The 16,101-nt window shown below is 35.3% G+C and overlaps 2 protein-coding genes across 2 annotated transcripts; both read right to left on the minus strand.

The window, feature by feature from the left end:
* Window positions 1-1,297: 1,297 nt before the first annotated feature.
* LOC141841549 (transcription factor bHLH62-like) lies at window positions 1,298-4,108 on the minus strand. The gene is made up of 7 exons (XM_074729716.1): window positions 2,962-4,108; window positions 2,636-2,878; window positions 2,478-2,543; window positions 2,313-2,381; window positions 2,147-2,218; window positions 1,854-2,072; window positions 1,298-1,764 (listed from the first exon to the last, which is right to left on the minus strand). The coding sequence occupies exons 1-7, from the start codon at window positions 3,568-3,570 to the stop codon at window positions 1,702-1,704; spliced, it is 1,341 nt and encodes a 446-aa protein (XP_074585817.1). The 5' UTR covers window positions 3,571-4,108; the 3' UTR covers window positions 1,298-1,701.
* Window positions 4,109-7,797: 3,689 nt separating this feature from the next.
* Window positions 7,798-15,723, minus strand: LOC141840867 (peptidyl-prolyl cis-trans isomerase FKBP15-1-like). Its single transcript, XM_074728949.1, has 6 exons — window positions 15,586-15,723; window positions 15,456-15,505; window positions 14,325-14,387; window positions 13,266-13,356; window positions 8,278-8,382; window positions 7,798-8,079 (listed from the first exon to the last, which is right to left on the minus strand). Exons 1-6 carry the CDS (start codon window positions 15,635-15,637, stop codon window positions 8,003-8,005), a joined length of 438 nt encoding a protein of 145 aa, XP_074585050.1. The 5' UTR covers window positions 15,638-15,723; the 3' UTR covers window positions 7,798-8,002.
* Between the last annotated feature and the right edge of the window lie 378 nt (window positions 15,724-16,101).

Consider the following 16,101-nt stretch of genomic DNA (forward strand, 5'->3'; position numbering starts at 1 on the left):
TCGAATATCGGATTTAGAGAAAATTATATTTTCCTTAATTTTCACCTCTTCTCTTTTTCCTCCGATAATAGATGATTCTTGTATCAAATAAATTTAAAGTACCACTTATGCACGTACAGAATAATATTATCCTATTTAAAATTTAAATTCTAATCCTTCTTTTATTATTGGGTATTTACACCTCTCCTCTTAGTACAACGACTTGCTAGAGCATCTTTATCTCTTCTCATGCTCTTAGTGACTTAATTGCTTGCTTAACTAACTTTGTCTACTTCTGCGTTCTTTTACCTGAACTGCTCGATTGTTTGACAAACAGGTCCTCTGTAGTATTATTTGTTAAAATCGATGGAATCAAAATATCTCCACAATGGCATGATATTGTCCACTTTTGGCCTAAACCCTCATGACTTTGTTCTTAGACTCTCTCCCCAAAAGACCTCATACCAATGGAGATATTTTTCATCCTTTTAACTCCATGATCTTTTCCATGTACTTTAGATGTGAGATTATGTTTGCACCCTTGCAATCCAACATTATTATCCAATGTTGAATAACAGTGGCCTAAACATCAATGATTGGGACAGTCCTGTGCCCCATATCATCCTCTCCGATAGAAATAGCACCCTTGTGTTACTTTGCTCAATCAAATAGGGGAGAAAAAAACTCATAATTCTGAATATACAATGAAACCTTTAAGTATATTCAGAAGAATAAAAAACAAAAAAAAATGTGGTTCCAACCTTGCCACAGTATGTGACATGGATTGTGGCTGTCGATGTTTCTGATTGCTTGGGTCCATATCAGGGCATCAGTTTGCTTTTATGGCATGATTTGAGCTTATCTTCTATGGCTCAATGGACCTCACTGTGCTGTCATATTTGCTGATGATGAACTTGCATTTATAAAATGAATTAACTTTATTTTTAAAACAAAACATATTCCTTTTTTATTTTTAATTTCTTCCAAAACAACTCAAGTTATGTCCTGATCAGATCAACTTGATTCAAAGAATCAAGATGTTTGAAGAAAAAATGGAAGGTGGCTAACTTGAGCATTTTCTGTACCCAAACTTGAAGATTCCTCTCAGAATTTAGTTTGAAATGTCACAGCAGCTTGTTTTCAGGAAGATGCTGTTACATCTCTTACCTTCTTGGGTAAAGCTTCATCTGTAAGATAGCAAGGAATGAACTCCAAGAGAAAGGATTATAAGGCACCTTCTATATGTCAGACACTGATAAAATGAATGCAGATGAAAGTTTGCAATTTAGAGAATGTTAAACGTAATCAAATAGCTATATATCTTCAACTTGAAAATATGGATAAACTTTGCTTTGCCACTGATACATAAGAGAATATTTTGAACAAGGAATACTACAATTTGGTTACAAGCAGAATGAATCATCAATAACCTTTCTAATGATTGCAGAATTACATCAGATGATAATCAAGATATGGCAGTATTTGCAGGAAAGAATAATGTCGCGGTGTGAAGCTTCTTGCACTAGTTTATCCTTAAGTGTCCCTATGTGCAAGAGCATTTTGGCTCAATGATCAGATCTGAGTGATTCATGTGAGCTTGTTAGCCGGCAGTGTGTAGTAAAGATTTCTAAACCATTATTCTCCGATGCAAGAGGTCGACAATCAACAATAGCTCCTTGCAAATACCTCACAAACTGAAGCTCAATGGAAAATGGAATTCTTCTAATTGTGCTCTATGTCCAAATGAGTGGCATTTTGTAGATCACCCTCCCAAAAGGCGCCTAGCTGAAATCTCAATAATCCTTTCATGTCAGAAGAGCTAATGAAGTTTGCAATATAAGATATCGTGTGACAAGCGGTGCATTTATGTTTACCTGAGAAGATGTAGTATCAAATCCAGAAATGAAAGGCTGACGTGCGCTTCGATGAAATGTTGGTTCGAGCATGTTTAACGAGTTCTGGATCTCTATGTCATTAGGCAAGACACAGTGGAGGGAAGTTCCTTGTTGAGGCTGGTGAATATATTGTGCTGTTACCTCTGAAGTCTCTAATGAATAAACCGAGTTTGGCACAGGTCCACAAGTCTGATTCATCTGAATTTTAAGAATTTTCTGTTGAGCATTAACTCAAGGTAGCATATGAAGTAGAGAAAATATTTGCAACTTACATCCTTGGGAATGAGAGTTTCGAAATTGAAATCTGATTGTGGATTTACAGTGGCTAGCTTCATAGATAAGAACTACAGAACATGTAAATAGCAGAGACGTTAGGTGGTGGACATTTTTAAAGGATTCTTCCATCAGACCTGCTAACTTTCTATATGAAAGCAGTACCTCAACTTGGTGCTGCAACGACTGAACATAGTTTATGATCTCATCAAGCATGACTGCCTTTCCAGTTACCTACACGAATAAGACCGAGTCCCTAAGAACTGAAAAGTTCTTCAAGATTTCAACTTTTATGGCGTGAAAGCAGCTGAAATGATCATTATTTGATACCTTATTGCAGCCTGGAACCAGATCTTGCAGTAACTTCATCCTCTGGCTTATTTTTTCTCTCCTCACCTAATGAAAACATATACAACATCAATGAAGAAGTGCACAAAGACAACAATAATCGATGTCTTTATCAACTTTAAAGACTGAGAGATTCGTACCCTCTCAGCGAGGCTATGACTGTCTGTCGCTTGGCCTCTTCTTGCCCTGACATGGATGTAGTCCTTGGGGGGCTCCCCAGACTTGGAAGAATTATCGTTGCCTTGTTTCTTCTGACCATTATTTTTGTTGCTGCTGCAACCATCGTTCTGCTCTTCCTTTGGCTTAACTGCATCAGTCTCAGTTCCATTCTTCTCTGTGGATCGACATCTCTTCGCACTGGGATGATCTTCTTCCACAGTCGCCTGGAATTATACAAAATCGCATCTTTTTTTCTGGTTTATCCCGCAACTTACTGAACTAAAATCAATAAAAGAAAGAGTCTTACAGTGGGAGGATCTATAGCAGAATCGGCAATACCAGTCGCCTTCACCTTGTCCCTCGGAGGTGCCTTCCGTTTCTTTGAAGGGCCTCCTAAGCTTAGTTCTCCACTCGCAGCTGGATTAGACGCAGAATATTCCTCTCTTCCACTCATCAGTTCGGCGTTGTTTATGTCCATCCGCAATCCGCCCACCGCGGACGCCTCCTTTCTGCCCTCCGGCAGCCCAATTTGGAGTGTTGACACCCTCGACAGCCTTTCAGCATCGAGAATCCCAAGTTGAGCCGCAAGGTGACCATAAGTCCGGCTAGAGAACTGCTCCAAATGCGAGGCCGGCATCATCGGAATTCCCGACAATGGAAGGCCACCGCTGGCCTTCGGCATGTACGGATTGAGTTTGTTTGGGGAATTAAGTCGAACACCTATCGGGCGAGATTCACCAGAGTTGCCGACGCTGGGTAATAATCCTCCCATGAGCTTGTGGAAGGCCATGCCATCGGCGGCCGGCGGGAAGCTCGACGGCGCAATGGAGCTCAGCGACGACTCAAGATGACCGCTCGGACCCATCCCCTGGTTCCAGTTCAAATCGAGCAGTTGATCCGGCTGGCCGCAATACATCTCCGGCGAGGTAAAGATCCCTCCTTTCCCGCAGAAAATCGCCAAAAACAAGAAGACCTTCCCAATTCAGCGGAAAATCCGCAGCTAAAGCGAGCCAAGGCACTACAGAGTAGCGAAAAACCTCTGCTTTGGTAAAGCAAAGGGATCCAAAGCGACTAGGAAGATGAAGCGCAGCAAAAGGAGGCAGCTTTGGGAGAGCAGCGAGAAGAAAATGGAAGGTAGGTGGTGTAAAAGGGAAGGGCAGAGTGAATGGAAAGGAAAGGGGAGAAAAGAAGGATTTCTGAATGGGAGAGGTGAGGGAAGGTGGAGGACAGAAGGGAAAGGAAAAAAATTTTAAAAAAAAAAAGAGAGAGAAAAAGAAGCAACTGTTGATGACCCTTACTTTATGGTGCCATTATTTGGAGCTGAAACAAGGGGAGGGGGGATGCTCTCAAAGATGCCAATCCCCAGCCCATCAGCCATGGATGGATGTCAAGCTCATGATCAAGATCTTGCGCCCCTAAAGACGAAGAGGATAAGAATGAAAGAAAAGAAAAGAAAAGAAAATCCAGTTTCGGGAGGAGAAACCCCCGAAAAAGGACGCCAGGGAAGGATTCGAAGAAGGAAAGTCTGTTTGGTTCAGACCTTTTTTTTCTTTTTTTTTTTACAATTTTTATGGCTTTGACAAAATCTAAAAACAGTGAAAATGTTCTCTGTTATATAATAAAAATTAAATTTATATGCAATGTTAATTTTAAATATATATATATATATATTATATTTTAAGTGGTTATTAACGGTCAAATAGATCAATTCATAATTGAATGAGTTAATCCATGAAAAACTCATCATATAATAAGTAGAATGGATTAATCCACCATCTTAACCGGTTAAAAAATCTCTAACTCAATCTAACTCAAAACGAATTACAAGTTAGATGAACCAATCGATGGACTTATCAAAAAACTATATATATATATATATATATATATATATATATATATATCATATTTAAAATTTTCTATTTGAATTACGAATTTAATGGGTTAAATCACGAGTCCACTAAAAATAAAATAAATATATATAATTTTAAAAATTGTAAATTTAATTTTGGATTAAGCAAGTTAAGCTCACAAATTCATTAAAATGTTTACTTTTATTTTAAATTTTAAAAGAAATTTTTTTTCAACTAAGCCCACTACGAACCAACCCACACAAGTCACGTGTTTAGACAGGTTAATCCACTTAATTTCATCTTAAAATGAATTGATAAAATATCAACTCAATCCATTTAAATTATTTAACAGAAAAGACTAATCCAACGGACTTAACCTAAATTGCCTATCAAGGGTTATGCATTGGAAGAAGAAAAAAGTTGTCTCCTTGATTTTTATTTTTACTTGATTATTTAATTACGTAGGATAATTTATTTATTTGCTTGTTTGTTCGGTTGAGGTAAAGCATCTTCGAATTTATTTATTTACTTGTTTTTCTTGTTCTTTACTGATCCCCACAATTTCTCCTCATCTAGTTAATTTTTAAATGAATTTAATACTATAAATTTTGTTGAATTAATTATCTCCATAATTCACGTCGGACCTAGAACAAACACCAACTCCATCATCAATCACAGCTATTAACTACTCCTAACACTTATAATTTATCTATCTAATTATTTCAGATCAAGGCCATTTTTAATTTTATTTTTTATGGCGATGACAACTTTTAGTTGCGAACTCAACGAATTGAAAAAGGATTAAAATGATTAACCACAATGATTAAGGCTTTTATGTCAGTATATTATAATAATTTTGAGGGGGTTTAAAGCTAAAAGGAAGCAATTAGGTCAATCATTGCTTTGCTCCGTCAATTAAATTAAATTAAATTTTGGTGGTCATCGATTACAGTGAACCGGACCGGGTTCTTGTCGGGTTGCAGCAGCAATTAGTGCCATGAATCCTCGCATTATTCCCCGGCCCGTTGATTTCGGTGCCGTCGCTCTCGACCAAATATTTTTCTTTCTTTAACTTTGTCCCCACGCCGTCTTATTTTATATTATTATTAAAATACTTTTGCATAAATCATATATTTATATGATTAATTCTAGAATTATTAGTATTTTTTATTTATGAAAAGTAGGGTTATTAATTATAACATTTTAAAAAGCTTTAAAGATGTTTAAACTCTTTTAACTTTCGGTACGCTCGTTGATTACTACCGAACTTTAAATGCATCATCAAAGGTCCCTAAGATCTTCATAATATCGAATGAGCCCTTAAGGATGTCATAATATCGAAGATCGCCTAGTCGAAGCCTTCCGATATTAGCCGATAGATCGGTGGCAAGCTTCGTCTTGAAAGATTGAAGGAGATTGATCGTTCAAAATGCTCATCGAGAAGATATTAAGTAGATAATTTACTGAAGGAAGATGCCAAATTAAGTTAAATTAAATTTAAAAACTATGAATTAATTAATTAAAGCTGCGTATAAGTCAAGATCTAACAGCGCCATGCAGATATTAATTAAGGTGGTGCAGGAGGATGGAGTGCTAGGCCACTCCACCTCGACTTCTTAATTCTGCTAATTAATTCTGTCATAAATCAAACTCGAATGCTATTTTGTTTTTGATTTGAAGTCAACAACAAGCCAATCTCGATCGAATTGGGTGCGGTGGAAATTGATGAAACAGATTTTATTTTATTTTTTTGGACCATTCTAAACTAAAATTATAGTACTCAAAATTATAGCTCTAATTATGAGATTGACAACTCTGAAATACCCTCTCAATTTAAGAATCCGTTAGATATTTGATTTATTTATCTATATCTCATTGCGAGATAGACGCCACTTGAATGAGCGAAATCATCTTTTATCGCATTTAAATAATTTTTTTTATAATCTCTAATATGTCACTTTAATATCATATCAAAAATATCAAAATCTATTACTCTCTATTATCAAAAAAAAATAAAAATAAAACCTCTCAATAATTTTATTTAACATTCTCAATTTTAAGAGAAAAATATCATTTTAAAATTTTACTATCACTCTTAAAATAAAAATCTCAAATTATTTTTTAATTTAACGAACCTCTTCAAAAAAAAAAAAAAAATCTTGCATTTGACAAATCTTTTAAACATCCTAACTTGCCAACCACCATCTTGCATTATCCGTTTTAACTAATACACATTTATTACTGATGTGACGAGCATTAACTAACACGAAAATGCATCTTTGTTGATCAGAGATTGTATTTAATGGCTTTTAGAGAGAGTTTTTCACAATTAGATTTTCAAAATCGAAAACAAGACTATTCTTTTTTTTTTAAAAAAATATATATATATATATATATATTAAATCTTATTTTTCGTACTATCAGAATAATTTTTTGAGGTTCCCGACTCAACTATTTAAAAATTATTATTATTATTTAACTTTGGTCGTTACAGGGGAATATTCTAGAACTCCTCGACCAACGGATAGGTCTCGCAGCACCACGTGGCAACAAGAAACCACAAAACAACCGTCCGAGTTCCGTCCCACTTTGAACCGAACCATCAAGCGACTCGGGTTTATCCCACTCGGGAATAGACCCATCTCTATTTTGGGCCGAACTACTCTAGTCCAAACCGAGCCTAATTGACCTCCCGAATTTATCAAGTAAATAAATAGAAGATCGTCTACTTTCAAAATTAATCAAACACTAATTGAACTATTAAATATATTTATTAAATTAAATTTAGTGTATACCACATGTCACATACTCGTTAAATTAACACTGTAATATCTTTATCTATCGTAATCAATTGTAACTTCTCAATTTACCTCCTCATATACGATTGTGAAATCGACCGTGTAAAACTACTAGAATAATAATTTCTACTTTTTTTGCTGAAATTAAATTAACACCTCCTGTATTAATTATTGATTTGAACGTTAACACATTTATTTTAACATCATCATTTATTATGGATAAGACCAAGCTCATTTATATTTATTCTTATTTTATATTAAATAAATAAATATATTTTAAATTTATATTTATTATTTAAAATCTGCTGATTAACCGCGTTCAGAAATATTATAATCAATTGGATATTATAACACCTACATACCCACCATTCTAAAACAAAGCCTGAAAATGCTACATATCCGAAAATAAACACGGGAAAGAACGAACTGTTTCTATAAACTTAATTTAGTTGCTGTAAAGAAATTAGTTATTTGAAGAATTGAAGGTAGACTACATGAAACCGAATTTAATCTGTTATTGATTAACAATATCGTCTGCAAACAGTTATTACATAATAACAGTAATGGCATTGTAAAAAGAAAGATTCAAGGAACCACAGCCGACTGACTAGCTAGATGTCATTTTAAAGAGTTTGCGAAAATCTTACTTCCGAGTTCACCAAATCGAAATGCCTAACTCATTTGCTGTCGAAAAATTCGCCTACAACTCACTCTCAGCATCAGATGGTTTCCCATTGACCGCGACTAGCTCGGTATCAAAGATAAGGGTGGCTCCACCTGTAAGATTTCAGTACAAAGCAGTGACTATTTTTTCTACTCAAATCATTTAAAATGTTGATTCAACCACAAATGTTCTTTGGTTCGAGGGGATCAGATTAATGTTGGTTCCTAGTTAACCCAGGTTAAACGCCAAGGGGACTATGTTCTTAAAAATTTTTTAAAAAAATTGGGATAAAATCTGACAGTTAAACCAACCTGGGATCTTTGGAGGTGATCCTTGGGCATCATAACCAAGTTTTGAGGGAATTTTTAGTTTTCTCTTTTCACCAACACACATGCCCAAAAGCCCTTGATCCCATCCTGAACAAGGCCAGTAGCATTAGTTTTGAGATGGTTGATGTGGATAGCCACATCCAGTAATAACTGTTTACGCAGAAGTCAGAAACAAGATGACCAGATCAAGCAATCAAAATAATGAGGATATAACCAAATTTCTTATAGATAAGAGAAGCAAGATAATTTCAGAGATGACTAAAAAGAATGCGAAGGTAAAAATAATCCACAGGACCTTGTTTTTCATGTTTCAGTACGTTTTCCCACATTTAAATCTCAATATTATGAAAGCGAATTCATATCATTACTTATGAAATATTATGCTTATAGGAGAGCAAATATTCAGAAATAGCCTGAGAATAATGCTGTCACGAAATAATCAACTGACTCAACAAAAACAAAAACTAACCAAAGTATAAGCATAAGAAATGTAGGCTTCAGCTAACCTACTCTTTTTTTCTAGAAGGTTTATTGAGTATAATTAGTTTATACCAGTGTGCTTGTCTCTCTATGATTGGCACAGGTGCATCTAGTAATGTTTCTCCGGCGGTAGAAACAAGAAAAGGTTCCAAGTAACAAACTTTGATTTCCCACCCACCCACCCCCCTCTTGACACCCTTAATCAACTGCTCATAATCTCACTTTCAGCCAATTTTGCTTGCTTCTAAATTAGATCGACCAAATAGGCATTTTCTTGGTACATTTAATTCAATCAGTTAAATGCCTGATGGAATCCTGTCCTTGAGATTTTGAATCTCACTCAAACAAGATAAGAGTATACCAATTTTTACCCCTGTCAATGCCCAGTTTTTTCTTCGTTTTCATTATTTGATGTTGGATTTGATGATCGTGATGAATCCCAAATGTGATAAAAAATGAAGAAAACATCCTATGGCTTTAAAAGGAGAATTGGAGGCACAAGCTAAGAATAACAAGATAAACAAAGATCATTGAAGTGACAAAAAGAAAAAAGAGAACTTATTACACTAAAGTCTGAAACATTGGAATGAAAAAGGAGCTTGTAAGAAATATGTAGCTATGAAGCGACATAAGCACTGATAGATGAGCATAGATAAGAGATATTTCAGTAGATTATGGACATTAATCTGACAAAAATTCCTGAGTTAGAATGGACCAATAAATGTGGGTGAAGAACATTCCACCCAAAATGACTAATCATTCGCAAAGGAGCCAACCATCTAAAATATAGATATAATGGATCACCGTACTTGTTTATGTGGACTAATAGACGAAAAGTAACCTAACTTCACCCCAACTCAACATGTTACATGGTATCAAAGCAATTCTTTCCACTGCTCGACGATAATCAACTCCAATGTCTCATCAACATGGGCTTTGTCTCTGGGCATACCAACTGGCCTCACCAGCTCCTTCAACTGAAATGGCAAGTGGTGCCCACGTCTTCGACTCGCTGCCCTCCCATCTAGTGCCATCAGAAAGTACACCTCTCCCTAGTCTCTTGTGACAATAAGTAGATAGACACATGAGGTGACTCCTGTCTGCACCTTCACAATCCGGCTGACTTTGTGAAAACGGATCACAGATAACCTTGATGTCAGCCCAAATTTGTTGCTGATAGTATTTGCTATAGAGAATGTTGAAAGGCCTTGACACGCTGAAAAAGTATCCTCATTTCCCATTAAACTGTTCTTGATGCACTGAACAAGTATTCTCTTTTCCCAATAAGCTGTTATGTTGCTGCTAGTGTTTGCTTTTGAAAAGATCAGGACAAACAACCTTCGTAATAATCCAGGAACACCAGATTTTCTACTTCAGAAGAGACATATGATACCATGCTCACTGAGAATTAACAGAAATAATCATTCTTTCATCTAGTAAAGTGTTTGGGGGTACTGTCATTTTGCAGGATTTATATATTTTTTTTTCTTATTTTGATTGTATCTGATTTCTATGGAAAACCTATCTAGCTAATTAAGAAGGGAGAGGAAATGGCTGGTAATACAAATATGAATTGGGAGTAAGGATCGAATCAGATGATTTGTGTCCCAACAAGTGATGCTGGAACAAGCACAACCTACTGAATCCTATTTTTCAAGCTATATTGGATAGATCTTCTAACTATTTAATATAATGTCATAACATGTGGCTTTTTGCTAAGGTTCACAATTTAATTGGATCTTCCCCAAGATAAGAAAAAGGCAAAAGATGGAGGGACAGTGCACAAATTCAGTGGGAGGCAAAGAATTCACTTGTTATGACTTGATTCTTAAACAGACCTTAGGATTCACTTTTCTTGATAGAGCCAAAGAAATAGGAAAAGCAGTGATTCAAACATATTCCCAGCAGGGTAATTCAACACAAGCCTATGAGATAAGTAGATTTTTATTGCTCATTGAAGACTATACATGCAAAAATGTTATAGTATCTTTGATGGCCTTTTAAAAAATAACACATCTGTGAACTTTTTTTAGCAGTCTTATTTCAGAATTTGATCCTACCAGAGTTCACATTCTTGGCAAAGGTGATGCATCATTTCACTTCAATAATTATGCTTTATTGTTCAAAGTGAAGAGACACGTCAAACAGTTATGATTGATTCAGAAGATACTCCATGTTCTGCATTGTTGTGTAGCCTCATGGTAAAAAGAGAAACAGAAATGTGATTATTGTAAAAATAATGGTCATGCACAAGACCCTTGTTGAAAATTACATTGTCGGTGCACAAGATCACAAGAGTCACTGTAGGTGCAATGCTGACCATGTGTGAGGACAAAGTGGCAGTCATGGTTCTGAATAAACTCACAAATCCAAACATAATAATAGTTCACAAGAGATTACTCCAATGTCAGCATAGGAGGTGCAAACTCTCGTGAAGTTACGCAAAAGTTAAATCCAATCTCTATTGCACCTTCATCAATTACCACAGGCTGAGTCTCATGATTCCTCTTCACTACATTTTCGTTTGACTCCATTAATTATCTCATGTTTGTTCACTCCTTGGATATAGAAACCCTTCTATGTCTGCTTATATTATTGACTCTAGTGCGTCTAATCATATAATTGACTCATCAAATATTTTTGCCATATATTATATGCTCAGGTGAAGACTTTAGGCGAATTAACTGAAGCATTTCCAATAAAGATAGGGTTACATCAAGGGTCAGCTCTAAGTCCTTATCTTTTTACACTAATCATGGATGAACTTACTGGACACATTCAAGATACCGTACCATGGTGCATGTTGTTTGCAGATGATATTGTATTGGTAGATGAGACACGTGAGGGAGTAGATGCTAAATTAGAATCTTGGCGAGAAACACTAGAAGAGAAATGTTTTAGGCTTAGTAGAGTAAAGACAGAATATATGGAATTTAAGTTTAGCAATATTGAACGTAATGAGACAAGTATTAAAATAGGAGATGATGAGTTGTCTGGAACTGAGAGTTTTAAATATTTAGGATCATTTTTGCAAGCCGATAGAGGGATTGAGAGAGATATCTTACATAGAATACAAACAGGATGGTTGAAGTGGAGGAGAGCATCAGGTGTTTTATGTGATCGTAAAGTGCCTCTAAAACTTAAAGGAAAGTTCTATAAAACGGCAGTTAGACCTGCCATGTTATATGGCGCTGAATGTTGGGCTATGACTCGAGCACATGAGCAAAAGATGAGAATTGCGGAGATGAGGATGTTAAGATGGATGTGTGGACATACGAAGATGGACAGAATAAGAAATGAGAGCATTAGAGAGAAAGTTGGAGTTGCATCTATTGAGGAAAAACTCCGTGAGACACGTTTAAGGTGGTACGGACATGTACTTAGACGACCGATAAATGCTCCAGTTAGGCAGTGTGAAACTATGACAAATACGCACATCAAACGAGGGCGAGGTAGACCAAAAAAGACTTGGTTAGCAACAATAAAACAAGATAAAATTTATTTAAATATAAATGATGATATAATAGGAGATAGAGCTCAATGGCGTAAAAGGATCCATATAGCCGACCCCACTTAGTGGGATAAGGCTTGGTTGTTGTTGTTGTTGTTGTTGTTGTATATTATATGCTCAGGTAGAGATCAAGTGAACATAGCTGAAGGCACGTTTTTCATTAATCTAATAAAGGTATCATAAATGTTAGTTTAATGCAACTCTCACATGTTTTGCATGTTCTTTTTTTTCCCAACTAATCTTTTGTTTATTAGCTCTCATACCAAGTAGGAAATAGGATTTTTTGGGATCATTTCTCAATCAATCCCTTTGCCCTAAACTTGTAATTAGATAATAAGATATGTTTATCACATTGCAAATAAGTCCCTAAACTTCTCAATATACAAGCTAAGCACTTAACATTTACAACAAAATACACACCATATATTGGAATTTAAATAGAAGAGATCCATGTTTGCTGCCTAAATGCTAAAGAAACAAAAACGCACAGCAAATCACATTTTTAAATCTGAGATAAACTGGCAGAAAAATAAACAATGGGTATCAAGTCCAATAACTTAATTTGATAGTAAGATATTAATTTTGCTGGTCAAAGGTATAAACAAAGAGAAGCTAATTATATCTTACATCTATTCCAGCAAAACCAAGTACCTATAAAGGTTGTTTATCATATAATTTAGTGTTTGAGACAAAGATAGCTTTAGATATTTCATAGCATGTTTGCATAACTTAGACTTGCAATTGGATGAGTTCAAAGAATTCAGTAGTACAAGTTGCAAACACAAAAGAGGGTTGCATAGCCTTGATCCAATCACAATTTTTCATGGCTCCCTTGATTGGGTGGAGAAAATGGTATCTCATGAAATCTAAGGATAGATGTCATTGTCATTACTCATGAGAATCATGCATTAAAAACATTTTCAAAATTTTCTTGATTGCCTCTTTGAAAGGAGGGTATGGTTAATATAAAGTGGCATACCCTTGATCACCTGACCGCTGCCAAGTTCAAATTCAATTGGGTCTCCTCTTTCAAAACTGGAGTCAAATACTTCTCCATTTGTAAGTGAACCCTGCAACATATACCAAAGAAAAAGGAAAATTTTTCTTAGCAAAGTTAAAAGAAGTAAATAAACATAAATCGAAAATAGAAAAAGGGCAGCTTAATTTAGCAGTTAGAAATCACTTGCAGATTCAATCACCAAACCAAGAACTCTGTTTATTTTTCAGAAAATCCTATGCTTACCCAGTAAATGTTTAAATTATACAAATTCAGACAAAGCAAAATTTAATCTGGAAATGAATCATTCAAGCCATCTGGCAGTTTTTAAAGATAGTTTCAAGTTTCAACAATATTAACAGATACAAGAGATGGCATGATTAGTAATGTATCTTCAAGGTATGATGGTCATTGTGGTAACTATTGACATGTAAAATGCATATTTGATTACATATATGTTGGGAGAGTATTTTTTACCATTAGAAAAATTGTTCTTATTCATTCAAATATCACATGCAGTTGCTAGATTGTAGGATAGGTCAACTAACTCTACTGTTATGAGTCAGTGATGTCTTTTTGTTGATGAATAGGGAAGGAATGACCAACGGAGAAGGAGATTCAAACTCCTCTTATGCTAATTTATTTGCTTCTATTTTCTCTTTGCCGTCATTTTTTTAGAAACATGAGGCGGCTTGTATTAGAGGGTTAATTTTCACCAGCCTTTGGATTAAAATAAATTTTGTTTATGTGAAATCATGTGACATCTATCTTGCATGTAAAAAATTTAATCATTTCAATAAACTGCTTAGGGAAATCAACATAGCTTTTAATACCAGCTTTTAATACCAGAAACAACTTCCAAATCCTGGTATAGAAGTTGGAGATACTAAAAGAAAGGAAAAAAATATGCAAAATGAGAGAAGAAGAGAAACTAGCAAATCATGTTCATTTCAGCTGCACATTGGAAATAGTCAACTCGAAATTTAACCCAATTCATTACAGTGGTATCATGGAATAAGTCGCAATGGTGTCACATCTTACTCGATAGTGAACTTTAATTTTGTCTCCTTTGTGAGCTTGAATGCTGCAAGACTTTGGTTTGTACTGCAAACACAAGAAGATAAAAGTAAAGTCAAGCAAGTTAAATATAGGCTACAAAAAAAATTATTTCAATGAAGCTATGATGTCTAAGCAGTTTAGCATCTTCATGCCATCCTATATGCTGCATTGAATAAAAGAAATGAGACAACAAGCTCTCTCATAGGAAGGACATGGAGAACTGAGCAATGCTGCTAGTTACCAGCAACAGGAGGAAAGAGATTCAGACACCCAATATCATTGATTTATTTCATCTTCAAATTTCAGTTTGGCTACATAAAGGCTTGAAAAAGGAAACTCTAGCTTGTGGAGAATAAGAAAGCACTAACAAAATCTGGTTATTTACGTAGCAATTATATTGCCGATGACCAATAACCATGAGTCAACCAAATTAGATTTAGCTCCTTTGGAGCTTCCAAGTCTATATGGAGCGTTAACACACTCCAAAATATTTACAAGATCTTATCCAGTTCTGTATGAAATTGCTGATGGACAAATACGAAAAGGTCAAGCAAACTAATTGTGTGACCTACAGCAAATCCACTAGTTGGAACAAGAGGGAAAAAGATCAAGTCTCTATTCAACCAAACAAATCATCCATTTTGACCTACAGCAGGTCTATAGTTGGAACAAGAGGGAAAAAGAATAAGTATCTATTCAACCAAACAAATCATCCATTTCGCTCGTTGAGTTTCTATTGGGCTTCAAGATGCTTATTCTGAAATCATTTTGTATATGTTCCACGAAAAAGTAAAGGATAAGACCTAGGCAACTTCTAAAATCTAATGCTCAGCAACTCATCATCTTGCCGGACTTCGTTTAATTCAATGCCAGGAGAAAACTCGTCCATCAAAAAATGATCTTTCTCTAACTCATCCTATCATGTGTTATCAGGAAAAAAAATCGCGCAATGTTAGTCACCATCTATAAAGATTCAAACTTTTCCGCCCAATATTTAATCTCAAAAAAGATCCCAAGTCCCAACTACAAAGATTTTTATTAAAAAAAAAAGATGAATAGCGAAACTTTTTTCTACATACAAAGTAGATGAAGAAATCAAAAGGAAAAGAGCACCTTGACCCCGATCTGGAGTTCCGTCACGTCGCCCGTCTTCGTAGCAGAAGCTACGAAAGAAAAAGAATGAGGCAATAACCTAAAGATCACACAAAGACGGAGGAATATCAAATAAGAGACATATGATTACCAAGTACTATCAAAGCAACGGATAACACAAAATAGAGGTGAAGCTTCGCCATCGCCGTCCCTCTGTCGCTCGTTGAATTTGCGTCTTGCGTCGCGTTGTCTTCCCAGATCTGGAATTATACAAGGGATCCTGATACGATGTTTCAGCTGGCCACGACAAGGGTTTCTTTGTTGTATTTAAATAGTTTATTTTATTTATTTATTTATTGTAAAAAAAAGCCTTTAAAATTAGAGCTAAATCAAACATTTTCAGAATTTTGTGCCCCAACCGCACAACGGCATCAATCGCTCGTCTTATTGTATTTTTTTTAATTTTTTCCTATAAAAGTTAAATATATATCAATCAAAATATATAAATTATACACGTGTCCCAAAGGTTTGATGAAGTATTAGATATGAATCTCTCATGAATACCACGTATTCTCACAAATATCATCCTCATAACTAATGGATCACTATTAACCGATCAATTAACCAAATTGAGTAGAAACTAACCAACCATATGTCGATCCCATGG

This window comes from Curcuma longa, chromosome 11, assembly GCF_044706935.1.
Source record: "Curcuma longa cultivar G26 ecotype Majalengka, Jawa Barat chromosome 11, ITB_CL_G26_1.1, whole genome shotgun sequence".
NCBI classification, from domain to species: Eukaryota; Viridiplantae; Streptophyta; class Magnoliopsida; order Zingiberales; family Zingiberaceae; genus Curcuma; species Curcuma longa.

What these genes read in the sequence shown, in the direction of transcription:
- LOC141841549 (XM_074729716.1), bottom strand. Translation starts at nt 3,570, where the DNA reads ATGTATTGCGGCCAGCCGGATCAACTGCTCGATTTGAACTGGAACCAG. An exon ending in CTGCTATAGATCCTCCCACT is followed by an intron (nt 2,879 to 2,961) that starts GTAAGACTCTTT and finishes GTATAATTCCAG; the next exon opens with GCGACTGTGGAAGAAGATCA. An exon ending in CGTTGCAGCACCAAGTTGAG is followed by an intron (nt 2,219 to 2,312) that starts GTACTGCTTTCA and finishes CATGTTCTGTAG; the next exon opens with TTCTTATCTATGAAGCTAGC.
- LOC141840867 (XM_074728949.1), bottom strand. Translation starts at nt 15,637, where the DNA reads ATGGCGAAGCTTCACCTCTATTTTGTGTTATCCGTTGCTTTGATAGTA. An exon ending in CGTTGCTTTGATAGTACTTG is followed by an intron (nt 15,506 to 15,585) that starts GTAATCATATGT and finishes TTTCTTTCGTAG; the next exon opens with CTTCTGCTACGAAGACGGGC. An exon ending in CAGCGGTCAGGTGATCAAGG is followed by an intron (nt 8,383 to 13,265) that starts GTATGCCACTTT and finishes GGCCTTGTTCAG; the next exon opens with GATGGGATCAAGGGCTTTTG.